Below are 26837 nucleotides of genomic sequence, written 5' to 3' on the forward strand. Positions count from 1 at the left end.
GGCCTGTCTGTCCTGGCCCTGCCCAGCAGGGAGGGAGAGTCCTGAGTCAGCTCCATCTTGTTCAGCACAGACACAGCCCAGGGGCAGGGAAGCATCAAACGCAGCTCTGGGGTGTCAAGCACCGTCTGTGCGGTGTCGGACAAGCCAGGAGCAGCATTCAGAGAGAGAGGGGAGGGGAGGGCGCAGAGAGAGTCAGCCCAGGAGAGAAAGGCCGAAGCCCATACTCAGGTCCCTACCTTGTCATGCCCTGACAGCTGGCGGGAAGGAAACAGATACATGGTGACATTGGCAAACACAAAGGAAAGGGACGACATCAATCTCATGGCTCCAGGACTGCCCACAGCAGGCAAGTGGCTTTGTGGGGTGGGGTGGGGTGGCTGCTGAGCCAGCCCCAAACTCTGGGCAAATAGCACCTGGGGGGCCGAGGGCCCCCTCCGGGAGCTCCCGCAAACCTTTATTCTCTCAGAACGGAGGTCTGCTCCAGGGCTCCCCCAGAGCATTGATGTGGGTCCCTGGCCCTCCAATGCCTCTGGCTCTGGGACACAGGAAGCCCTAGAGAAACCAGCCATGCACTGGGGGTCCCAAGGTTTAGGTCCAGCTTACAGACCACAGATATAGAGAAAGACCTGGGCCCTAGAGATCCCACATGGCCCCTGCATGTTACAAATGAGGAAACTGAGGCAATGGGCATAATAATCCTTGTACCTCCCACTTTGCTGTGGAACAGATAAGTGAGGTAAGTAAGGTAAGGGATGCTCTGGGCCCACACAGCCCAGGGTCTCTGAGGCAGCCCCTGCTGCTGCTAAAGACACTAGCTCACAAATGGGCCAGAAGACCCCAGGGAGCCAGGCTGTGTGTCCTGGGGCCTGGCCTCCTCCTCCTTCTTTGCAGGTGGGAGAGCCTTCGGCCCGAACCAAGAAGGGAGGCCACTACCCCGGAGTCTGGTCCTTGGGGCACCCAGAGAAGCCCTAGTGCCCTCTTGTGACTTTCTGTATTCATGTGGAGGCTCTTTACGCTGGACAGGGGCAGGGGGGAAAGTGCGGGCTTAAGGCCACACGTGGCCCTCTGGGTCCTTAAGTGCAGTCCTCGAACTGAACCCAAACTTACCAGAACAAACCCCCATCATAAAAGGGTTTGTTCTGTAAAACGTAGACTCAGTCAAAAGGTGACACCTGAGGACCTAGAAGGCTACATGTGGCCTCAAGGCCACAGGTTCTCTGCTACCCTGGACTGGACTGACAAGAAGGGTCCAAGTCCCTACTTTGCTCTAAGGGCTGTCTCTGTGTCCTTGGGCAAATCAAATTGCCTCAGTTTCCACTCCTGTAAAACTGGGAGAACACTCCTCACCCTGTCACCTGCCAGGGAGGCTTGCTTGTTGCCTACATGAGCTGTAAGTGTAGACAGCAGTGTGGGTACTGGCAGTCATTCCTGGGGCCTGAACTGGTCACTTCCCAGGCCACTAGCCTGACTTCTGGGGGGAGGAAGGGCTCCCCCAGACAGCCCATATTTACGCACCCTCCTGGTCACAGTGGCAGCTGAGCGCTCCTTGAGCTGGGGGTCCGTGGGCAGGTTGGTCCAGATGATGTACGGGGTGTCGTACTTGGCTCGGAGCCGGGGGCAGCGTTTGAAGATGAAGTCAATGAGGAAAAACTTGATCCCCGCATAGAGACCTGAAAAAGTTAGAGAGGCAGTGGTCAGTGGTGGGCCTGGGCTGGAATCTAGCCTTTGGGGCTACTGGGCCCCTCCTCATGGTCACCTTCAGGAGGAATGGAGTTGGCTAGCTTCCAATGCCTGTCCAGCTGGGGCCATGAGGCATGTGTTCAGATTGGCGTGTGCATGCACATGTGTGTGAGTGTGTTGTGTGGTATTTTCATGTGTGAGTGCATGCGTGTGCATGTGCATTGCACATGTGTGGTATGTGTATGTGAGTGTGTAATCCAGAACTTGGCATGATGCCTGAACATAGCAGATATTTAACAAATCTTTATAGACTGACTCATTGATTGGCCCAAAAGGAAAAGAAAAAGCATCATCCCATGAGCACGGTAGGGAGAGCCAACTTCCTCATCTGTGAGATGAGGCCAGGGGTCACTACTGCATCACAGCAGGGAGGGAGGGTAGCATGTGCTTTTCCGCCTGCTGCTGTCACACTGGTGACAAGGAAGCTTGGCAGAGCCTGGGAACCCCAGCCGTTCCCCACCTCTCTGGTGAGGACTCGATCGGCACTGACTCCCAGGTGGTCATGAGCTCGCCCCGCTTCCCCAGCCCCATCTCCATTCTAACAGACCTTCAGGGCAGAGGGAGCCTCCACTTACCCATTATGAGCCCCACAATCCTGTAGGGGAAGAAGCAGGAGGCAAGAAACGCTGCCCACAGCGCAATGTACAGCTTCTGGGTGATTTCTGGCTGGACCCACATGAACAGGCTGGAGGAAGGAGGAGAGGGAGCATAGAGCATCTGGGTAGCCTTCCTCCCTCTGCCTTCTTCCTTCCTTAGTCTTCCCTTCCCACCCTCTGTCACACTCACTCACTTCTTAATCTTCTCCAAGATGTCCGCCATCTTCCCAAACAGATTCTAAAAGTCAAGAACAGGAAGGAGTCATGGTTGGGCAGCCACCAAAATAGTAAGAAAGTTGGGAGGTGCCAGTGTGAGCACCCAGGGCTCCTCAGGCATTGACACCATCAATTGATGCTCCACCCCAATCCTGGAAAGACACCCCGTAAACCCAGGTTCTCCCCCAGAAATGATCTGGTGAATTCAGAATTACTCATGGTAACTGGTCTGATACTTGGGAGCTGCCTGGCTATGAGGTGGTGCCTTGGAAGGGTTCAAACATGAAGGAAAAACTCAACGTATGAATTCCATCAAGAGAGGCCTGTAATAACTGGGTCAGAAATGTGAGTCCAGCTTCAGAAAAACCTGGAAAGACTTGAATGAACTGACGTAGTGAAGTGAGCAGAGCCAGGAGAACATTGTGCACAGGGACAGCCACAAGGTGTGAGGACTGACTGTGACAGACTTAGCTCTTCTCAGCCATGCAAGGACCTAAGACAGCTCCAAAGGACTCATGATGCAAAATGCCGTCCACATCCATGGAAAGAACTATGGAGTCAGGACGCTGAACGAAGCAACTATTTTCTCTTATTTTGCTTTGCTTTGTTTTGTTTTTTTTCTTTTTCATTCTTTCTAATTCTTCTGTACAACATGAGTAATGTGAATATGTGTTTAATAGGAATGTCTGTGTGGAGCCTAGGCCAGAGTGCATGCTGTTGTGGGGAGGAAGAAGATCTAAAACATGTAAGTGCATGTTGAAAACTAAGAATAAATAAAAGAAATTAACATATGTATGTACACACACACACATACAGACAGACAGACAGAGAGAAAGAAATGTGGGTCCAAGAGCATGGGAAGGGCCCTCATTGGGGGGAGGGGAGCAAGGAAAGGGGGAGTGCTACCTGGGCCTTCTGGGCCACGTCCAGCACCAGCTGAAACTTTTCTGATACTGTCAAGTCTTCCTTTGGAGGGTCCTGAAGGTGAGATGGGGGCAACAGAGTGGGGAGAAGAGGAGGGGGGAGGGAGAGATAGAGACAACAGGGCTGGTGAGTCCATGACTTCCCAGGATGAGGAGGCCACCCCTGAGTCATCAGTGTTCTCATTACTCTGAATTATCCCTCAGAGAAAGGAGGTCAGGGTATTCTGCTGTTCAAAGACCTTCAGGGGGCTCATTACTGCCCACTGAGAGGCTGAGTTCTGACCATCTCTGCTCTGAGGCCCCTCCCAGCTCTGATCTTTCATGATCCTACCCAGATATAGGGGGACTGAATGTGTGATTCCCCAGGACACAGGAGAGTGCCCATATCTGAGGGAACACAGGAAGACCCTCCCTCCCTACATTAGCTGGGCAGGGCTGAGCCCAGTCTAGGCCTGGGGATGAGCTGAGCCAAGGCAGAGGTGAACCAGGCTGGGCCCATGACTAAGAACTGGCCAAGCAGGGGCTCAGGCAGGACTGGCCCCATCACCGCAGAAATCTTACCACCACCTCGGAGACTTCAGGCACGATGCTCCACTGGATCCGCCAGCCCCTTTGAAGACACAAAGAGGAGGAAAAGCCCGTTAACATCAGAGCCTTCACCACCCAGAGCCACTGAGGGGAGAACCAATAGACTGACCATGCCTGATCTCCAGTCTGGAAGACAGGAAATCCTGTGGAGGCCTTGGCGGGCAAGGTCCTCCCCTGATCTGGCCTTAATCTCATCTGTAGAATGGACCTCTGAGGTTGATCTTGGGTGATCTCTCTGGCCCCTTTTCAGCACTGAAGTTCCATGTTCTAAGCCCTCTTCTTGCTCTGAGGATCTCTGTTCTAAGGTCTTTCATCTCTCATATGCTATATTTGAAGGCCCTTCCTGGCTTTGACATTCAAGCCTTCTTGGAATCCAAGAAGCCTTTTGTCCTGGCAAGGACAAAACTTCCCTTTTGGATTCTAGAAATCCAAACTCCTGCTCAGCCCTGAAAATGCTGAGATTCTGTTCTAAGACCCCAGATCCCCCAACAGCTTTGTTTGCCTCCTGCCCCATCATGGAGACCAAGCTCACTTGTGTCCATCCCCAAGGTCAAGGAGCCCTGGGCTGGCTCAGAAAGAGCCTGGGGAGCTGGGAGAAGCTTGAGTCTAGAACATAGGCCACAGGGTCCCCAAAGGTGACCTCCTGACTTCATTATTGTCAGCAGCTCAGCAGGGGCATGGCCTGCAGCCTCATCCCCCAGCCTGCGGATGCCCACTTCCTCCCCGGGGCCTGTCCCCTGCCCTCTCCTCATCACAACAACCCTATGTGGCTGGGAGAGGACAAAGGGGCAGATGGACAGGACCCAGTGTCCAGTCCTTGGACAGGATTGCTGCCCAAATGTACCCTGAGCCTCTGATCAGAGGGAAAGGACTTGTCCAGAGTCACAAACCAAGTGCATGTCAAAGTCTTATACTGCAGGATGGCAAGTCGGGGAGCCCACCTCAAATCCCTCCTCTGGCTCTGGGCTGTCACTATCTCTCTGGGCCTTCATTTCCTCCTCTGTAGAAGGGTGCACGATCCCTCCACAAGCCACCTCACAGAGTCACTGAAAGCTGAGTGCCTCAGTGACCCCGTGGAGGGGGGAGGGCTCGCTGCTCTCCTGGGACCTGGGGCCTCGGTCGCTTGGCTTAATACTGACACAATTCACTGGCTTAAGAGGACTGTGCTGGGGATGGGAAACTTGGGGCAATGAGCCATGATGGGAGTACCTGGCGATGAGGTAATTGAGAGACAGTCTCAAGATGGCTAAGAACAAGAACATGGGGATGGCCCAGCCATGCCACACGGCATTCATGTAGACCTGTGGAGAAAGCACAGGAGACATGGCAGTTATGGGCCTGCCTGGGGGGGGCCTCAGCACAGGGGTCAGCATGGGGACCCAGCCATGGCCCATAGCCAGAGTGTCAGGGCAGAGGGGGCGAAGGAGGACAGGGAGCCCACAGGGACATATGGTCATAGCCCTCCTTTACCCATACCAGGGCCCTGGCAAAGCCAGAGTCCCTGGCTATGGATTAGACAAACCAGGAACCAGAGATGAACTGATAGACTGTCCACCACTTCCCAGGCCTGCATAAGATGTCACCCCAAAGACACACAAGAAGCAGACCCTGCCTGTCCTAAAGGAGCTGATAGGGAAGCAAGATGAAGAATGCCAGAGCTGAGAGGGAACCTAGAACCAGTTGTGTCAGAGCTGGGAGGGAACTTAGAACTTAGCGTGTCAGAGCTGGAGGGGAACCTAGAACTGTGCATATCAGAGCTGGAAAAGCAGATGTTTGAGCTGGGAGGGGCCTCAAAACATTGAACATGAATGTTGGAGGAGATAACATGGGATTTCTGAACTAGCTGGATCCTCAGGCAAGAGGCCAGAGAATGTGTGAGAAAATCCAGGGAAGGTGCTGCTTGGTCATCATCCCTGAACCTCCTAAGAAATATTTCCCGACAGTAACAGTGTAGATCCAGGTGGGCCCATCTGCAGGGTGTGCACGGGGCCAGGCCCACCTGGGCTTTGCCACCCAGCATGCCTCTGGCATCCTTGGTGCGTTGCACCAAGCCGCAATAGCGGCTCCTTGCGTTCTGCACAGTCATTAGCTCATTAAGTTTTTAAACAGCAAAGCCTCTAGGGTCATGTTCTCATTAAGGAACATGATCCATTTGAGCAGGAGATTACATGCTTGTGTTCCTCATATAGTTTCTAATTTCCCTGAAATGCAGACCAGGAATGCCAGGGAGTGGCCCACCCAAGGCCTCGGCTGCTTTTGGGGTCTGTGGGCCCCTCAGCCTCTGGACTGAGGCCATCAGTGTGAGGTGGACGCCCCCATACTCCTGCTGTACTGCTCCGAGGGGGCCCCCTGGAAGCCTGGAGAGAGACCCCACCCTTGTTTTCAAGCACCCCCATTTGTGAAGACCTGTTGGGGAAGGGAGCACAAGTATCAGGGGATAACCAAGAATATTGGGGGTGGGGTCTCCATCCCTGCAGGCCTTCAGCCAGAGGCCCAGGGATCACTCGTCAGAGGAAACAGAGGTGCTGTTTCCTGCATGAAAGGTCTCCAGTGGAGTGCCCCCAGACTCTGCCTTGGCCTGATCCACAATTTCATCTGTGCTGTAGATGTCATAAAGTGGGGAGGGCAGAACAACTCATCAGAGGCCAGTCAGGAAACCAGCAGAGAGCCCAGAACCACAGACTCAGCCGGCAAGAAAGAGGGGAGGAATCCAGCAAATCTGAATAGCAATACGTGGAAAGTTCTAATTTTGGGTTAAAAAGAAGCCCAGGATAGAGGCATGGGGAAACCCAGGTCATGGAGAAATGGCCACTGCTTGCAGGAGTCAAATAGAAGCCTGGAGCTAGAAGGGGAGGCCAATGCCAGGTGAGCATGGCATCTGGGCTGGAGAGGGGCCTGTCCTGCTGTCTGCTGCCATTCTGGGCTGCACGGCTGAGGAAAGAAGGGGAAGCTGACAGGGGAAGGTGGACCATGGGGGCAGGGGGACCATGGTGGCAGGGGGACAATGGCAGCAGGGCCCACGAGGGCATCCTCTGATGGCTCATCTGGAGGTCGCAAGGACTTGGGACGCTGTCCAGCAGAAGAGGGACAAGAGGGTCTTGCTGAGTTCCTACAAGCAGAACAAGGAGCAGGGGCAGCGGAAGCTTCAGGGAAGCCAATTTTTGCTCAGAGTGAGAAAAAGCTTCCCCTACTGTGGAACGCCTCAGAACCTGAATGATGCTGAGCAGAGGCCGCACAAGCATTTCTGGCGAGGCTGGAGAGGGCCAGGCTGACCTTTGAGGTCCCTCTCAGCTCAGGGATTCTGGCTACCAGGTCAGCTCTAAGTTACAAACCATGGTTTGGATCCCTCGAAAGAAAAGCTAGATATGGGTAACATAAAAGAACCAAGTTGCCCCCATGGTCTCTGATTAATGTTGGAGACACATTCAAGAAACACTGGCCAAATGGAGAGATGGATGGACAGAGGAATGAATGATGGGACAGATGAATCTATGGATGACTGGAGGATTGGATGGACAGATGGATGGACAGATGAATAAACAGATAATAGGACAGAGGAATGAATGAAAGGCTGGCTGGATGACCAGATGAATGGATGGATGGCATGAATAACTCAAATCTTATGGATGAGTGAATGGATGGGTGAATTGGCAGGAATTTAAAAAATTAACAAAGGAATAACAGAACCCTTGCCCCATGCCTGAAGGCCCTGGACTATGGAAGTTCCCCAGAAGACCCCAAACAGAATCGGTAGCACAAGCGCCAAATACTTCAAGGAGGTGAAGTCCCCTTGGGTACCTCCCCCAGAAAACCCACTTACAATGAAGGCAATGGCAGAGGTGTAGACAGAATACCAGTCGGATAAGGCAGAGAGATTCTTCACAAAGCTGGTGACAGGCTTGGCACCACGTTCTGTGAAGAAAGCACAAACACCCTCCTCCGTGAGGCTCGGCATCTCCCTGCTGTCCCTCCCCTTGGAAAATGTGGCCAAAGATCCCTGGTTTAGGAGCCGAGGCACAGCCAAGCCCAGGGATGGAAAAGAAAGCCAGGCTGGGCTGGGAACCTCCTTCCACTCCCACCAAGTAAGTCGTTGTCTGGTGCCCAGGGATTGCCCCCTTCTCTCTCCTTCTTCATGTGCACGGAGGTGAGGGCACTGCAGGGGACTCCTCGCAGACCACCCCAGCCACTACTCCCCAGCCCTGGTCCTACTGCTTCAGTCAGTAATCAGTAATGTTCAAGGGAGGAAGGTGGCATCATGGTACACCAGCCAGAGCGTGGAACTGAGCATCAGAGTGCTGAGTTCTAGTCTGAGTGGCATTGGGCAAGTCATGAAAAAAAATACCCTCTGTGCTTCAGTTTCCCCCTCTGTAAGGGGGTGGGAGGTATATAATCCTCCTGGCAATCTCAACCTCTCAGAAAAGCTGGGAGGAGTGTGCCTGCATGATTCATTGAAATGGGCTCTTCCTGGTGTCCCCCAGGCAGTGAGGGAGCCCCCAAGGGGCCTGGATCAGAGCAGGTAGGCTGGGATCCCAGGAGCAGGGCTCTCCTGGCCCCTCCCTGTCTGCACAGACAGTTCCCAGCTGCAAGCAGGCAGCCTGAGGCTGTGGGACCTGAAGACCCTACTCATTCTCAGAAGTCACAGTCAGGAAGAGAGCAGCCTGCCACTTACTCAGCCTCCTCATGTTTTCAGTTAACCTAGAAGAGAGAGAATGCCATTCAGTGCCTAGGAACTCCTGATGGGACCCAGGCCCTGCCCTCAGCTGGCTTCTAGTCCCTTGAGGGCCAAGCAGATTCCTGGATCCAAGTGGGTGAGGGAGGGGGTTGTGAGGCTGGGGCAGGAGGGACACCCCTAACACACAGCGCAGCCAGGAGACCTGAGCAGCCCTCAGCAGTTCATGCCTAGTAGAGGCAACATATTGTAGTGGAGGGAGCCAGGGAATCCTGGGTTTGAGTCCCACATCTGACCTCTGCTGGCTGAGTGACTGGGCAAATTTTGGAACCTTTCTGTGCTCCAGGCAACAGCAGGTGGGGTGGTAATCTGCACAGGCGAGGGCTGACCCAACCTAGTTCCTTTCAAGTCCTTCCTAAAAGGTCATGAAGCCATTCTCATTCATTGAACAGGGTCCCATCTTTGGGGAAGAGAAGTCTGGAGGAATATGCCTGGGGAGGCCTCTGGAGAAGCTTTAGAGCGGTAGTTGGGGCCGCTGGCTCACTGTCCTCTCTCTGTGCTCCTACCCACTCTGGGCCTCAGTTTCCTCACCTATAAAAAAAGGGGACTGGCCTAGGGGGTCTTGACAGTTCCTTTAAGCTCAAACCCTATGATCTCTTCATAGAAGAAAGACGGGATTTCTCCTCCGCAGTCCTGGGGGCCTCCTCCTGCCTCCCCAGAACTCATAGCTGTGGCGGCATGGGGAGTACCTTCTGGCACTTAGCGGTTCCTCAGTTTCCACTGTGCTCTCTTCAGGCTGAAACCGGAAATCTTCCACGTATTCACCAAATCTGTCGTAGAACCATTTCTGAACTCGGGAGCACATCATCTGGCTGCGTTTATCTGGAAGGAAGATGCGAAAATCATGAGGGGTAAATGTGGGGCAAAACCAGGGTGCGGCAGATCTCTCTAGGGATCAGGGTCCAAATATGTGTTGGGGTGAGGCAGAGTGTGCATGTGAGAGACAGAGACGGGGAGGAAGGAGGGAAAGAGGAGAGAGAGAGAGAGAGAGAGAGAGAGAGAGAGAGAGAGAGAGAGGAAGGGAGAGAGAGAGAGAGAGAGTGTGTGTGTGTGTGTGTGTGTGTGTGTGTGTGTGTGTGTGTGTGTGTGTGTGTGTGTGTGTGTGTGTGTGTGTGTGTGTGAAAGAGAGAAGGGGTGGGTGGGGAGAGCCAGAGAGTGCAGACAGGGATGTGGCAGAAGAAAGAAAGGTGGGCAGCTAAAAAGCCAGCATTTCAAGCACTGGAGGAGCCTTGGGGAGTAGCTTTTCAGAAGCATAGCCACCAGGGCACCAAGAAAGTGATTTTAAGGTGATTCCTCAACTATAAAAAGAGGAGACTGGCCTAGGGGGTCTTGACAGTCCTTTCTAGCTCAAACCTTATGATCCTTTCATAGAAGAAAGACAGAGGATTCCTCCTTCGCAGTTGTGGGCCACCTCCTGCCTCCCCAGAACCCACAGCCATGGCAGCATGGGGAGTGGGGAGAGAGGGTGATTTTAAGGGCCTACCCAGAGATGCTCAGACTCAGGGGAACAGACTCCGGTTAATCGCAGCTCCTTCCTTCGTGAAATCAGGCTGCTGGACCAGACAGGGGCTTCCTGGCTCTCTTATCTCTTCTATTCAGCCCTGACATCCCCTGTTCTCAGGCCACTCCCAACTCTGACACCCTGTGTTCTAAAGTTCCTCAAGGCTCCAGTCTTCACTGTTCTACCACTGGGTTAAGGAGGAAAACTGAGGGATGGTACTTTGGCTTATCTGTGTCACACCCCTGGCCATGAGAGAGGGGAGGGAAAGGCACCTGGGTCCGACTAGTCACCATTTGGGGGCCTGAACCCCACCCTCCCAGGCCTGTGTGCTGAGTGCAGGTACAGACAGGATTAGTCCATTTGGGGAGGGGCCACGCCAACACCCACCTGAGCCATGGTTGGCCTGTGTTGTTGCCGAAGCCTGTCCCCTGGGGAGCTGCTGAGGGGGTGGCTCCTCGGCCCTGTAAGGGGGAGAAGGAGTGCTTAGTAGGAGGCTGCAGCAAGGCCATGAACGTAGGCAAGGTCCCTTCCCTGGGGGGGCATTTCCTTATCGGCCTCAATGCCAGACCAAGTGGGCAGAGCAAAGTCTTTGTTATACAGAAACATTTGCTGTAAAGGTAGCAATGTCTAGTGGTACACTACTCTCAATCAAAACTCAAGAGGCAATGGGGGAATGACAGAGAGGGCAAAGACAAAGGGCACAAGCATTTACCAAGTACCTGCTAGGTGCCAGGCAATGTGCTAAGCATTTTACAACTATGATCTCATTGAACACATCACTAGGATTGCAGTCAAAGTCCTGGTTTCAAGATCTGTCATTAGTGAGGCTACTGACAGGTCTGTGATTCCCTCCCTGGGTCTTAGGTCCCAAAACCTACTTACAAACAAAGGGCAGGGGATCTCCCTTATCCCATCCAAGGGGAAAGGGATTCACTCCTAAGACTAAGGAAATGGAAGAAAGGAAAAGGACCTCCTCCCCTGCCCCTCATCTCCCCCTCCACCTAGGTCCTCATTTCCCCTGCCTTTCACTTCTGCCTTACTAACAAGGTTTAATATGTAGGAAAGGAAGTGGTAGGATTGAGGGAGGGTCGCTGCCAGCTGGCACCACTGCCCAGGCATACTCACCCCCCAAGGCCCTGAGCCTTCCGGGGGAGGAGGGCTGGAGGGAGTCTACAGGGAAGGAAGTCCAGAGGGGTCATGGGGGAGGAACTCAAACCCTAGCCAGTGGGCAGTGCCTCCTCCTTCCTGGGCACAGAATCTCTGAGCTGTGTCCAGGCCCGTCCAGAGAACATCCGTGGCCTTTGCAAACACACAAAGACTAGCACCAAGCAGACATTGGGCACCTACTGTGCGCCAGCTGGGATAAGCACTGGGGATACAAAGAAAGGCCAAACCTTGGACCCTGCCCTTGAGGAGCTCCCAGTCTGACAGGACACAGGTGCTCTGAGCCCCACAAGCCCAGATGCCAGGTAACCTCAGAGCGCTAGCAGCTGCAGAGAGGAAAGGAACTTCCCCATGCTCACAGAGCATAGGAAAGGAGCAAGGCCAGGATTCAAATCCAGCTCTTCGGAGCTGGCTGGCTCTTACCCAGGCAAGGCTGCTGCTTCCTTAGGCCAGGACCTTTAGCTCCCTTCCTCACTCCTCACCCAAACTGCCCACCAGGAGAGGGGAGAAGGCAGAAATTCAATTTGTTAGGATCTATTCTGGGGGCTCCCGGTACCAGCCCAGAGAGCAGCCCCTGCATAATTTGGTAGCCCGGGCTGAGACCCAGCATCATCCTCGGCCTCTCAGAGCCTAAGCAAGGTGGATCCTCGGGCTCCCCTGTTTTCTAAGTTCCCAACTCCCAGCCTGAAATGGCTGTGGGGAACACCAAAGGGCCCCCCTCAATCCTGGACTGGTGCCCAGAACCCTCTGAGTGCTCATCTCGGGCCCCACCCACCAAACTGGAACAGAAACAAAGCTGAGCCTGTTTCAGGGCCGCTGGGCAAGGAGCATGGTGTGGAGGGGGCACCCTGAAAGCCTGCCCCTGTTGACAAGTACCAGCTCCACATACATAAAACATGAGCAGTGCCTTCAGCGAGGCCTGGCATCTCTCCAGGAGATTTTCTCCTTACGCAGAACAGATTCTGTAAAAAATATAATCACTGGGTTTGTCTCCTCTGCCACTACTCGTGCATTTAGGGCCATGTCTGAGCATCAGGGGTGGGGGAGCCACTCTAAGGGACATCCCACGTGTGACTTCCATCCCAGGGCCACCCCACAGGATCCGAGAGCAGCTCAGGGTAGAAGGCAGAGCACTGGGCACTCCGGCTGGGCAGTGTAGAGTGCTGGACTTGGGGCAGAGCCTCTGGCCTTCCCTGCCTAGACTTCAGTTTCCTCTCCTGTAAAACCAAGGGGTTGGGCCATATGATCCATGAACAAAGCAAGCCTTTACTAAACATTTCCAGTGGGAGACAAAGAGAGGAGACTGGCCCTTGGGGGGATTCCAGTCTAACAGTGTCTTTCACAATAGCTGTTTTCCTTCAGAATCTGGGCAGCGGTCCCCAGACCCATCAGGTTGCCGGCCAAAGGGGGCCAGGACTCAGAAAAGGGGAAGTGTAAAAATCAAAGTGGAATGAAATGTTTTCCTCCTTCTTACCTTTCTTTCCTCACTGCAAAAAAAGAAAAACTCTTGTATGAAATCTGCCCAACCAAGCACAGTCCTTCAAACTGTCTCACTTGGGGTGGCCTGGTGGTGCGGCAAGTTCAAATCCAGCCTCAGACACTTCCTACATGCATGGTCTTGGGCAAGTCACTTGTGGCTTATGACCCCTCTGTTTGCCTCAGTTTCCTCCTTTGTGAAGTCAGGGCAACAACAGCCCCCACCTCCTAGGGTTGTTTGGAGGATCCAAGGAGAGAATATTGGGGAAGCACTTGGCCCATAGTAGGTGGTATTATAATGATCGTGTCCCTGCATCGAGGCACAAGCATGAACATGGGACCTGGACTGAGGAGGCCCTGTCCATGTCCTCTCACTCCTCTGGGCTACGCTCAGCCCATAAACAAGGTCATCAGTCCCAGCGCCTGCGTGTGGGGACGCACAGATCAAGGGCTGCAGGGGCCTGACCAGGGCTGTTTCTTTTCTTTTTCTTTCAGATGTTGGCACTGAAAGCACTTTTTTATAAATGAAAATGAAGTCTTAATGAATGTAAAGAAAAGCTGGTTGGGACCCAATTAATCTTGTGGAAGCAGCCTTGCCCAGTGTCCCTGGGGACTCAGATGGCACCATTGAGGTAGCTGCCTGCCCCCCAGAGCTCTGGTTTCAGTTGAGCCCCTGACTGGTTTCTCTTGCTCAACCACAGCCCCAGAGGGAAGGGGCTTCCTGCCTGATGCCCACTCTACAGGCATTCCTGGAGGCTCTCTAGTACACCCAGGACCAGGCAGGTGCCTGGGCCAACTCTGCCCCAGAGTCTCTGACTCCAAAGCCAGAGTCCTGTCCCGTATCCTGGGTGGCAAGAGGGATCACTGGGGTCCAGCACCTAGGGTTTAGCCACCGACCAGGGGCACTCAGCTTTGAGTCAGCTTCCTCGGGAGTGCTGGGTCCAGGTACTCGCCCAGGCTGGGAAGCTGGGGGATGGTGAGCTGAGTCAGCACCAGAGCCAGGAACAGCACCAGGTGGCAGGCACTAAGCCTTGGGTTGCCATGCAGGATAGCTGGGGTTGGGCTGGGGAATGAAAGGAAGGGACTGGGCTTAGCTTTTCTAAAGCCCCTTCTCTGTGCCAGGCTCTGTGCTGAGCCAGCGGGTATCTCCTTTTTTTAGTTGAGTGACTTGGCCAGGGTCATACAGTCAAGTCTTCCTGGCTGCAGGCCAGCACTCTACCCCTGGAGGAGGAAGAAGGGTGGTCCTCACCACCAGAGAAGGGCCCAGGTGCTCCTGGAGAGGGGGAGTGGCTCCTGCCCAGGTGAGGTCTGGATGTCCACGGGGACTCCCTCAGTATTTCCCAGAGGTTGGGAACCCCTCCCCCACACCCTCCTTGCCCTGCCTCAGCTCCCTGCTGGGCCTTGCCTGGTCTTCAGGATCTCCTGAAATTTCTGCTCCAGCTCGAGACGCCGCTGCCGTTCCTTCTCCAACTCCTGCTTCAGCATCTCGGCATTGGTCTCCTCTCTCAGTTTCCGGAGCTCCTCTTCTATGGGGAGAGGGAGAGAGTGAGCTCCCCACTGTCCCAGGACCAATACAGCGCCAGCCATGCAGGACCCCCAGACATTGTGATCTGGGAACCCAGGTATTCCACGCACCTCACCACTCCAGGGACCTCAGAGTGTATCCACTCACTCAATTGGGTAGATCAAAGCCCCATGGATGTGGCTCCGTTGTCACCTAACCATGGCATCACCAAAGACCCCCTCCCTTGTCCAATGCAGTCCTGTGCCTTCCTGACTCCAGGGGGTCAGGCTTCCTAGGCCAGACATGGAACAGGCTCTGCAACACCACAGGGGCTGAGACCATCTGAGCCCCACTGCTCACACCCACGGTGAGTTTCTTATACATGGCAGAAGGACCAGAGATTCAGGGAATCCTGTGCATACACACTTGCTAAGGGGCCAGTCCCAGAGGCCAGTGGGCCAGGCAAGTATTTCTGGGGGTGGAAGCTCTGTGTCCAGCCATGAGGACCCCAGGGCTTTCATCCAGTGGCCACTTGTCATCAGACAAGTGCAAGAGGGCACAGCAACAGAAAGCATTGGGAACCAGAGGGCCTGAGTTCGAGGCTCACCCCAGGAGTGACCCTCCTTCCCTCCTCGGACCTCAGTTCCCCCTCTGTTGGGCTCAGTGATCTCTAATTCCCTCCCAGAGTTTGTGGTCAAAGCATCTGCTCTGGACCAAGGAGGGAGAGTGAGTGAAACATGGCAGTACAGCCTGGTGAGGGTGGTCAGTCCACCAGGAGCCCTGGCACTGCTGTCTCTCTACCTGCACAGTCAGGCTGTGGCCTCTTTCCCCCGACCTATGAGGAAACGTGCATTCCTGGGTGCCTGTGCAGAATCCCAGCAAGGGAGTGGGACATAGACCATTTCTCCCCTTGTTTGTCTTGTGGCCAAGCTGGGTGGGCCCAGCTCTGGGTGCTGCGGGCTAGTGCCCAAGAGGAAATGGGACCTTCTCTTAGAGGTGACACTAAGGACAGGAGGCCCTTCCTGGTCCCTGGCTCAACAACCATTGGCTCTCCAGATGACAAGAACTCAAAACCAAACCCCCAGCAAGTACTTGGATGAAGCCAAGTCCCTGCGGGAATGCAGCCAGGTTGAGGCTGAGGAAGGGGGGGGAGGCCAGGGTCCTAGGATGACCTGAGGATCTCTCTGTCAAGGGGCTGTGGTGAGGAAGGAGGTTTGAGAAAAAAAACAGGCCAAGGCTGGCAGGGCAGGCCTCATGACTGTCTATCTCATGTGTAGCTCTGATGTTCTGAAATCCTCATCCAGAATGCTCTGATGACCCTGGGCATGGTACTTCCCACCCATGCCTCAGTTATCCCATCTGTAAAATTCCAGGTGAGGAAGAGGGGCCCAGCCCAGTGGTGGGGAAGGAGTTGTCCTGGGCTTTCGTTATCCTTCCTCCTCATCATGGTTTGCTCACTCACATCTAGGCTTCCTGAGATGAGTCAGCCATTGGGAATGCCACAATCTCCTGAGTGAGTAGCTGGGAAATTGAGATTATTTTCAGAGTAAACAGTCTTCTCTCCCATCCTCCAGCAAGTAAATGCCAACTGCTTCAGTTATTCAGGCTTGCCAGGATCCACACCACTGAACCGAGGAAACCAGCCCACAAGCCTTTGGACTTCATGCTAGGACTGCCAGCACCATTTCCAGGGAGCTCCAGCCCCCCTGGGTACCCAGAGGTCAGGGCAGTGGGCCAGGTTTTCACATCAGCATCCAGGAAAGCCCTGCCTGGGAAAATAAGCCCCACTGGCTTCCAGGAAACAGGAGCTTGGGGAACAATGTTCTCTAACATGATTGTAGGTGAAGAGGTTAGAATAGGAAGGGGCCTCAGAGCCCAAGCCCCTCTGACAGTGGAGGAAACTGAGGCCCAGGCTGGGTCACCCATATAAGAAGAGTTGGCAGAGGTCCTTATTTGGCCCCAGTGCCACCCCCAAATCCTGCTTCTGCAGAACCCTCATTCCTGGGCTGTACCCAGAACCCCATCTCCTCATCATTCCACATTCCTGGGCCACACTAAAAGGTCTGTTCTTCGTCCCTCTGCCTTACCCCCCTTCCCCAGCCCCTTCTGTCCATGTTTCCTCCCCCTGTGCCTGGGCCCCTCACACTCAAGGGGACATGAAGGCATGGCCCCTCTGCCCCCTCAGTGGGTGTTTTGTGCCCCGCATCCCAGAGGGCCCTCCCTTCACACTTGCAGTGAAAGAGGGCTTGGTGTCCAAATTCAGCACCCCAGGCTTTCAGGACAGCTCTGGGTTCCAGCTTTCAAGGGCCAGCCCCTCAGGAAGCCAGGGCTGGATTTAAACCAGGATTTTGATTGACATCTCTGATGTCTATGTCACCCACCTTTCACTTTGTAGTACGGGCCCCTCCCCCTTTAGGAGAATTATTAAAGGGAAGAGATCTTCCCAAGGCCTCCTCTGCCAGGAAGCCTTCCTTCATGTGTCCTCCCAGCTGTCTTGGGGCTGCCCCCTCTGATGAGCCTATCAGGCAATGCTGGTCTCAGTCATTCTCTAGGCTTGGTCTGCTCTCCGACCACATTGGCAGCTTCAGGAGGGCAAGGACCTGCCCGGGCCTGGCAGAGTTTGGCTTGGGAGCTGGGGAGGGGAGCCCCACCCGAGGCAGGGAGACCTGGGGGGAGGGATGGAGAGAGGAGCCCTGTCTGAGGCAAGGACACTTGGTGGTGGGGGGGGGGGTTGGGGACCACGGTGGGAGCTGAGGGAAAAGGGTGGGGGGAGGGCACTAGAAACTATCCAATCAGCCTGGAGCTAGACTTGGCATTGGCCTGGAATATAATAGAGGAATGGATCTGGGAACCAGGATGGAGATTCTGGGATCCTATTCTGAATCTGATCCTATCCCTCTGTATGCCAGTGCTTGGCCTAAGAGGCTGGGGTATAGGGCAGATGTGCAGGAATGGGAAGGAGACAATGTGGCTCCCTACTCAGGCCAGAATCAAATCCAAGATCATTTGCCACACCCCTGCCCCAGCTGGGCCTTCAGCTGGGCCCCTCCCTCAGTCTGTAATGGACTCCCAGCCCCCACCCCACTGGGTCACTCACAGTGGTGTGCTCCTAACCAGAACCAAGCTCCAGGCTCACCCTCCTCCCTCCCATCCTCTGTCCACTGGGTACCAGGTAGCTTTAGGAGGAATGGGAGTGTCCCAGTCCTGGGCACACTAGGGGCCTCTAAGCTCACCCACTTGTCTCCTTCCCCAGGAGAATATCAGCTCCTTGAAGGCAGGCCTGTTTTAATCTTTCCTTGGATTCCCATGCTAGCCCAGGTCCTGACATACAGCAGGTGCTTAATAAATACCCAATGAATGAAGGGAGGAACCTCCATGAAATTTCTCACCCACTGAAAGAATCCTATTAAAGTCTGGCTCATCTGGCCCCCTGCTTGAACCCTTTTCATGACAGGAATCTCACTACTTCAGCTCTAGGCATTAGGAAGTGCCCCTTAAATTGAACAGGAGATCACCGCCACTCTCTCTCCCACCCACTGTTCTGGTGTCAGTATTCGACCAAATAGTACAGATCTGCTCCCCCTGCTCCCTCCATAGCACAATGCACATGTTCAGCCCCAGTCACAAACCCCCTCCTCCCCATTCCAGTCCCCCTATGCAGGAGACACACACACACATTGCTAAGTGTCCCCCTCATGGCTTGCCCCACCCCGAGCTCTAGCTGGTGCAGAGGCTGGGCACTGGGTCCCCTCCAAGCCCCCTCCTCCTCTCCAGCCCCAGCCCCAGAGCAGATGGGGCTCCCTGGAGGCTGGCCTGGCTCCACGACTCTGCCTGGAGGGATGATTACACCCCCACTCCCATCACTACGGAGATCGGCCGTTAGCAGCTTCTCTCCTCCCCCCAGTGACAGATTGAGGTCAATGACAGCACCAAATAGTCCCCTGCTTTGCACAGGACAAAGGCAGCCAAAGTCCCCAGTCATCAACTTCCCTCTCTCCCATCATGGGGTGGCCAATTTTCAGACAACTGAAGAGAAGAGAAATGGCTGTTTCCAATGGAAACCTCATTTCTCCCAGGCCCCAGCTTCAGCTAAAGGATGGCTATCAACATACCTAACACATCAGCTGGGGAACAGTACCTCCTGCCAGGCTCGTCTCCTGACTCTCGGCAGTGTCTCTCCTGCCTCGAATACCACTCGGAATTTGAGCTTGCCCCAAGGTGATGCCTCCTCCTCCCCTTCCAGGTTGCTCTGCCAACACTGCCCTCCCAGCTGCATCCTTCAGCCCCGAAGCAGGACATCTGCCCCTGAACTGGGTTACTACTAATGAGACATTTCGAATTTGTCACTTTAGCTCCTCTCTGGCTTGGACCTGGATGTTTTCACCTTGTTTCCCTCTTTAGAACAGGCTGTTTCAGACCAGAAAACTGCCCTTGGCTTCTCTGAATTAATTTCTCTTAGCTTGCTAATAAACTGACAGCAACTCCCAGAGGGTGGTCTGGGGTCCCTTTCAGGTGGCCCTTGAGGTCAAGACTTTTCATAACAATATAAAGAAGGTTTAATTTCTGATCTGGTAAATAGCAGACAGAACTCCCAGAAATAAGAGCTCCTTAATAATTTTAGAGGATATAATGGGATCCTGAGACAAGCCAGAGCAGCCAGGTAGCACACAGAGCTTCAGTTCGTTGCTATCAGAAAAAGGGCTGCTCTCACTATTTGGTGGAGCAGAGTTGTGGAAGTATTTTCTGTTTGGCCTCCATTTAATAATCCAGTAAGGGCCAGAGCCTGAATTAACCAATCAGAAGAGCCTGGACCTGACAGCTTTTTCCTATGTCAACAAGGCCCCATGGGGCTGACTCAAGAGCGTTTTCCTATTTACAGCCATTGAGAATGAGGCCCTTCACCCGAGACACTATCTTGAATAATGGCACATTTTCTTAATATTTTATGGACATAAACTATGTTATGGCAGGTCAATGGTAAAGAAAACAGATATCCTGGGTCATCACTTTGTCAGCTCTCTTATCTTATTGTATTTCCCACCTATTCAATTAAGAAAATTCCTCTCTCATACTATGGTTAAACATATATGGAGATCATAAATTTGAGTGACACAGAGATTGTGAGTTGGGATTGTTCTAAAACCTGTTTAAGCCTGGTTTTGTTTCCATGCAGCATGTAACTGCTAGCTTTCAGGGAATAAACAATATGAATTTATAATCACCTCCTCTTTTAATCAGACTTTCAGGTCAATAGGGATCTCCAGGTAGAGGGACATGGACATTTTTGTCATTTGATTTACCTAACTCCAGATTATTTCCCAAAATTCTCATACCAACTCGCAGCTCCGCCAACAATGCATCAGTGTGCCTAACTTTCCACAACTTGTCCAGTAGTGACTATTACCTGTCTCTTGTCATCACTGCTCACTTCTCAGGTTTGTTTGGATGTACATTTCTCTCCTATTCTTAGTGCTGGGAGCATTCCTGTTTATAATTCTTTAGTGAACACTTTGATGAACTCACCTCCTCAGCTTTTCCTACTGGTCTGGGCCTCCTGCCTTTCTGCTAGTTGCTCACATAGCTTGGATGTCAGCTGAGCAGAGATCCTTGCAAGGAGGATTCTTTTCACTCTGGCTCCAATTTCAGCAAACTTCTGATCACACCTCCCTCCCTCGCATCCCCAGCCCTCTCCCAGACCACTCACTGCCTTCTGAGTACAAAGCAGATGCCTTTCAGCTCTCTACCTCCTTCTGGGGGAAGCTCAGCTCGAGGGCTGGGAGCCTTCCTTGGATGGGGAGCCAGAAGCCTCAGACCTTACACTGGCTGACTTGTCTTTGATGCTTGGGGGCACAAGGTTGTACGGTAGTGTGCATGATCTGCATTGGTGTCGAGGTCCTCCCTTGAGGACAGGGATAAGAGGATCCTGAGGTCCTGGAGCTCAGAAGCCAAGACTGAGGGCTGGGGAGGAGAATGGATCTGCCCTGGGTCCTACAGGTCATATGAGGATTTGAACCCAGGCCAGCTGCCTTCAGTCAGCTCCATCTCTAGAACCAGCCCCCTCCCCAAACTGGCCTTGGGCTGGGAAGGCTATGGGGTCTGTGAGGGCCTCCTTCCCCCTTGCTCACCCCCACAGAACAATGCTGCCTTGATAAGAGAGTAAGTGGGAGTGAATGAAGATAGAGCACCAGCTATTTTTAAAGCTGTTTAAAGGCAGACTCTCCCGAAGGAATCCTCTTGGCACAGGACTCAACATGCCCAGCTCCAGCCAAAAATAAAAGTCAAGCGATAATTCTGAAAGAAAATGCCTTTCTTTCAGGCCAGTAGGGGAGCAGGTGAGGGCAGCCCCGGACAGATGCCTCTTCTATCCTCCTGAACTCTGGCCCCAAAGCCCAGCCTGGGTGCCTCCTGCCAACACCACATCTAGATTCTCTGTTGATTCTAGGGGAAAGAAGGCTGGTTTCCTGCCATGCCCAGTCCCTGCTGTCTCCCACAAGAGAATGGATAGAAACTCTAGGAGGCTGGGGAAAGAAGCACCCAAAGCACTTGTGGAGCAAGCCAGAGCGTCACCAACTGAGAAGGTTACCTCTAACAGCTCAGCCTACCCGCATGGGAAAAGTCAAGGCTTCTGACCCAGACTTCCCAGCTGGAGAAGCTTTGGCCAAATGGGACACCTCTCTTCCCCCATGCACACCCCACACCTGGCACCTCATGCCTGACATGCCAGCCCACCCACACCTGGCACACCAGCCCACTTCTCACCTGCCATGCCTGCCCACCCTCTCCTCCTTCAGCTCAAGTCACCCCCAATAGCTCCTCTGATTTACCACCACTAACTACCTTCTCCATAGGTCAAAGAGTCTCAGCCTGGGGAGAGGTGAACATGCTTTCTGGAATATTCTGATAACTGCATCTCAACAGAATGGATTTTGGGGGTCATCCTATGTGTTCATGCACTTCAGACATGCTGCTGAGGTGGCCGCAGTCTTCACCAGGCTTCCTAAGGGGTCCTGGACTCAAGCAAGATCAGAAGCCCCTGGTCCGAGGGGCCACAGTTGCCACTCTGCCCCTCCCCACTCCACGCACCTTGCACAGTCTCTATGTTAGAGTTATCTTGAGTCTAAGCCTCCTCCCCTTCTAAACTGTGAGCCCCTGAGTACCTAGAACTGTGCCCTGGACTAAGGCCAGGCTTCACACAGGAGTGCTGAATGAATGAGGGGGAGCTCTCCCCATAATACACCCTTTCTTGGCCCCCAGATTTTGGGGTAAATTCCACTGTAACAGTCACAGTCTATGGCTGAGCAAGCAGGTCAGGGCAGCAGGAAGGGCATTAGCCAGGGCGCAGAGAACATGGCTCACCTCTGTTGCTACCTGGGGCAAGCATCTTCCTTGGGCTAGGGCTCACACCCCAGGGCTCCTCATGCTGCCATCTGGCTACCTTGGGCCCCTTTCCCCACTGGGGAGTCGGTGCTGGGGCCTCAGTAAGAGGCCAAGCCAATTCCCCTCCTGGCTGTGCCTCTGACAGCCTGGAGTCCATGCCATGCCCCCCTCCCAGGGCACCTTCCTCCACATCCTGGGGCTTCTCAGCTTCCTTTTGAACAGGAGCCTCTTGGGGGCTCCTTATATTAGCACAGTGCCATACCCAGCAGGAAGGGAGGAAGACAGGCCCTTGGGAAAGGACTACAATCCTGGACAGGCAAGAGACCAGGGTTCCAAGCTTAGCCTCATTTTTCACCAGCTGTGTGACTGGGGACAAATTATTTCACTGGGAGGGGCCTTAGAACAGGGGACAGCAGAGGTGTGAGGGGCCTGAGGACAGGGGATATCGGGGCTGGGAGGGACCTCAGAATCCATCTAGACAACCTTCCCCATCTGATCCCCCAGATTATAGGTCTGGAAGCTGAGTGGGGAATCACCTTGCCCAGTCAGGTCATTCGATTCAATGAGCATTTGCTAACTGATCCCTAAGGGGAGGGGAACCCAAATTTCCAGCTCTCCCTGTACCCACCAAACACTAGTAGCCTGGGGCAGGTTGTGTCTGGAGCCCAGTGGCAGGCAGCTTGCCCAGCTCCTGGCACTGGGCAACCCCAATGACAAGTGTCAGCAGGTTTATTAACACAGGTTGGTGACCCAACCCCAGCAGGCCCAGCAGCCAAGGGCTAGTCTGCCTGATATTCTCTGGAGGACTACCGCATCAGGACGCTTAGCTTCTTTTCTCCCCCAAGAGAAATGAATGTGTGAATCCCAATTCAATGCCATTTGGGTTTCCATGTTCTTGTAAAGGCCCATCACAGAACCTTCCTACATGTTCCTGAGCTGCTAGGATGAGTCCTCCAGAGCCCTGAGGCTCCACATGGAATGTTGAGACATTTTATTCTCAGGTACCTGTTGTCTTCAATGGACCCTGAGTTTCCTGAATTTGGAGAAGCCCCCTCTCTTCTTAGTCCTTAGCCTGCTCCTTCTCAGGAGCTTTTGCTGGACTATCAACCATGTCTACACTCCCCTCCTCCTCTCCTCCACATCAGTTTCTATACACAGGATTCCTAGGTCGACACATCCAACCTATGTCTGGCCCACCTCCCAAAGACCCACTGGACATCACTATGCTGGAATCTCAACATGTCCAAAACAGATTTATCATTGTTCCTCTAAAACCCTCCCCCATTCCCAACTGTCCTATACCCTGTGGAGGGTCCGCAGCCTTGGGGCCTTGGTGTCTCTTCCCCCCCCCCCCTCAGCAAGTCTGTCCCAAATTCTACCTTTGTAAAAGCCCCCTCGGGTCTGTGATTTTGCCCTGCCCTGGTGTTGGCCCTCAGCATCTCACCCCTGGATCACTGCATGCCTGTGAGGGGGGGCTTGCCAGTCCCCTCCAACCCATTCCCTATTCAGATCTTCCCTGTCCTCCCCCTCCTCCAGTGACCAAATCCTCGATCTGGCACTCACACTGCAGAGCTCCAGGTGGCTGCTCCAGGCCCACTACAGACCATGACCCTCCAAGGACACAACCTTCCAGCCCATGGGCCGACCTACTCTTTCCCACCCACTGAGTTCTGTCCCCACATTTTCTCCCATAGGCACCAACTATAAATCCCTGTCTTTAGCCTTTGACCTTCATAAGCCATGGACGTGTGTTTTCTGGGAAGACCTGCATGAAATGATGAAAAGTGATGTGAGCTGAACCAGGAGAACCACGTACACAGTAACAGCCACACTGTACAATGATCAGCTGTGAATGACTTAGCTTTTCGGAGCGAGATAATGCTCCAACGCATCTTCTAAGGATCCATGATGAAAAATGCTCTCCCCCTCCAGAGTCTGAAGGAAGACTTTCTTGACTTTATTTTTCTTGGGTCTTTTGGTCTGTGTTTTCTTTTACAATATGGCTAATATGGAAAATGGTTTTGCTTGGTATCAATTCAATAACCTATCTCAAATGGCCTTTTTAAGGAAGAGGAGGGCAAGAGTTTGGACTCAAAATTTTAAAAAATGAATGTCAAATTGTTTTTACAAGTAATTGAGAAAAATTAAATAAAAAAAAAAAACCCAGTGGGTTTTGAATTCTGGGACCTGGTTTCAGATCCCAGCACTGCTATTTCTTATCTGTGTAACCACAGCTGAGTCTCTCTGGCCTCAGTCTCCTTATATTCAAAATGGAGGATGGGATTCATCATCTCCAAGGTCACTTCTGGCTCCAAACCCAGGAGGCCAATGGCTTTGGGAGCTTGGGCTTTCAAGGGCCCCTGCAAGCCTGTGCCACTGAGGGACGGCTTTCCTTACCAAGCTGCTCCTGACTCAGATCTGAGACCATGTGGTGGCAAGTTCTGCTGAATGCTATGCATTCTGCCCTCTGCGGCCAAGTCGGAGGTGGGGGAAGAGGGGCTGGTGGAGAGCCCCACCATCACTTTTAGGTGTTTTAAAATCCAACAGTCCTGGCTACCTTTTCCTGATGTACTTGAACCCGCCAAGAATTAGTCCTGTTTTAGATCCTAGGAGAACCATGCACCAAATATGGAGGCAATTCAAAGGGTGACAACCTGATGATCTCAACATTCTTGATCTCCAGCACACGCTGTCCCCAACCAGACAAGAATGGCGTGCAGATAACAGCCATTGCATGCTGGCTTCCTGTCTGCTCCAGCTAGGGGAGGGAGGGCCTGCTTGTCATCAGATACAAAGAAGGGTGAGATGCTGAATGACCTCCCCTGTTCTCAGGCCCCTCCCAGCCCTGACATCCTCTGTTCTCAGGCCCCTCCCAGCCCTGACATCCCCTGTTCTAAGGCCCTTCCCAGCTCTGACATCCCCTGTTTTGAGGTCCCTCCCAGCTCCCTATTCTAAGCTCCTTACTCCCACCCTCGTCTATGACTCTATCCTGTTGCTCACCCTGTCTCGCCATTCAACCTCATGCCTACTCACACACATTCTCTACCTCTAGCCTTGTCTAGCATGTTATTGACTGGTTTCAGGTCCAGTGAGGTTCTAAGCTCATTCTGTATCTCCCCCACCCCCCTGTCCTCATCATGAGTCATCATTATGTCCTTGTTTCATTGAATGGAGTTTCTGGGTGGTCATGTGATAAATAAATGGACTAACCTGAGTCCTTGAGCTCACCAGCTAGAATCAGGGGCAGAAGCACAAGGTGGCTAGATGGCACAGTAGATAGAGTGGATAGAGTGGCTAGACCCTGAAAGTCACTTCACTGCCCTCTGCCTCAGTTTCTTCATTTGTAAAATGGGGATAATCACAGCCTGTGCTTCCCAGGTTGTGAGGCTCCATGTGTACATAAAGTGCTCTAGGAACATCAACTGTTAAGAATCTAGTTACTCTTCCGGATGTTGGGTCAGCTCTAAATCCTATCTCAAAGCTTGTGATGGAAGAAAGGTGGGAGCAGGCTGGCCCAGGAGGAGGAGTCCCCTCAATGGACTGGCCCCAGGGAACCCAGCTGCTTCTCAGAAAAACCCTCTTGAGCCCAGCCAGGAGTTCAAGTCCCCAGCACTGAGACACGAAGTCGGTGCCACTTACTGGGAATGCTGGGGAGCATGACGGTGGCTGTGGAAGCCACCATCCCAATAGGGCTTTGAGGTACTGAAGGTCCTTCCCAAGGTCACCTGATTCTCCCAACACTCTGGTGAAGCAGACGGTGCCAGTGGTGTTTCCTGGGCAGGGGAGGGATGTGGTCAGCCCTGGGCTTTAGGAATGGCCACTTGACAGATGCTGGGAGGATGGATTGAAGGGAGACTCTGGGGTTGCCAGAGTCCATGCCCTGGCAGATGATGCCAAACCAGTGCAGCTGGGGTGGGCTGTGACTTGGTCCTTTCTTGAGGAGCCCAGCCAAAGTTGAGCTGGGGGAAGAACCCCATTCAAGCTTTGCTGGATGGTGTAAGAAGCCCCCCATCCCACTGCCATCCTAGGCCAAGGGAACAGGGGTCTCAAGATAAATGTGGTGCTCACAGCCAGGACAGGGGGATTGCTTCCCAGCCCTGGGAGGGAGCTGTGGGTCTGATGACCTCACCAGAATATTCCTGAGCCCCATCACCTGCTTAGGTGTACCATTAGAGTACCATTTGTACTCTTTAATACTTAATAAGCGAAGAAAAAGCATCTTGGTCTGTAGGCTATTATCTCTTCTCCCTGAAAGATGGAGAGCTAATGGATTTCCTGAAGAAGCGCAGGGGAGATGATGGAGTAGAACCTCAGAGTGCTGAGGGGCCTGAGAACAGGGAAGGTCAGGGGTGCGAGAGGCCCCCCAAGAGCCTGCTGTTTGAGCCCCTGCTGAGCCCCAAAGCCCCCTGGGGGGTGGGTTTTATTAAGCCAGGTATTAATCCTGAGGCTCCTGTCTAAACAGCTCCTGCTCCTAGGCAAATGAATGGGGTCCACTTAGCCCAAGGAGAAACTGAGTTGTGCATCCTGAAATGTCTGTACTTGGCTCTTCTCCCCAGGTATCACTCTCACATCCTCCTCATTAGAGTCCCACGTGGGCACCACTCCACCCACCAGGACTGAGGAGGGGGTGAACTATGAACTCATTCCCCTATGGATGATGCCCTCCAGAGCTTCTCCCATCCTGGTTCAACCTGGGCCCATCAAAGAGGAAGACAGAAACCCTGAGCCAAGAGCTGCGATAGCACCCACCTCTACCTGCTGCTTGTTGGGGGTCAAACACGCACTTGGGTCCTACGCCCCAGGAGTATAGACTGGACCATGGCAGATAGGAGCTTCCCAGCTGGGCACTCTGCCCTGGCCCACCTAGCCTCTCTATCCTGGAAGGATCAGCTGCTCCCTCCTGCCTCAGCCTGGCATTCAGCACCCTCCCATCTGACTCCCACCTGCCTTTGGGGATGCATTCCCCACATCTCTGCTTCATGTCTGTGTTCCAACCAAATGAAACCATTCGCTGCTCTCCAGA

The 26837-nt window shown here is 53.4% G+C and overlaps 1 protein-coding gene across 7 annotated transcripts in view; it reads right to left on the reverse strand.

Annotated features, from left to right (window-relative positions):
- GRAMD4 (GRAM domain containing 4) overlaps nucleotides 1–26837 on the reverse strand; it is an 83142-nt gene that overhangs the window by 7395 nt on the left and 48910 nt on the right. For 5 of the 7 annotated variants that reach the window (XM_072596571.1, XM_072596569.1, XM_072596567.1 and 2 more), the window contains 11 exons: nucleotides 14339–14459; nucleotides 10681–10754; nucleotides 9482–9614; nucleotides 8733–8758; nucleotides 7884–7975; nucleotides 5273–5364; nucleotides 4037–4085; nucleotides 3459–3530; nucleotides 2531–2574; nucleotides 2316–2425; nucleotides 1516–1670 (listed from right to left, as the gene is read on the reverse strand). In XM_072596571.1, coding sequence (XP_072452672.1) covers nucleotides 1516–1670; nucleotides 2316–2425; nucleotides 2531–2574; nucleotides 3459–3530; nucleotides 4037–4085; nucleotides 5273–5364; nucleotides 7884–7975; nucleotides 8733–8758; nucleotides 9482–9614; nucleotides 10681–10754; nucleotides 14339–14459 — 968 coding nt within the window. The remainder of the gene's footprint in view (nucleotides 1–1515; nucleotides 1671–2315; nucleotides 2426–2530; nucleotides 2575–3458; nucleotides 3531–4036; nucleotides 4086–5272; nucleotides 5365–7883; nucleotides 7976–8732; nucleotides 8759–9481; nucleotides 9615–10680; nucleotides 10755–14338; nucleotides 14460–26837) is intronic. The other 2 variants (XM_072596572.1, XM_072596568.1) reach the window with 1 other exon arrangement.

This window comes from Notamacropus eugenii, chromosome 3 (genome assembly GCF_028372415.1).
Source record: "Notamacropus eugenii isolate mMacEug1 chromosome 3, mMacEug1.pri_v2, whole genome shotgun sequence".
Taxonomy (NCBI): Eukaryota; Metazoa; Chordata; class Mammalia; order Diprotodontia; family Macropodidae; genus Notamacropus; species Notamacropus eugenii.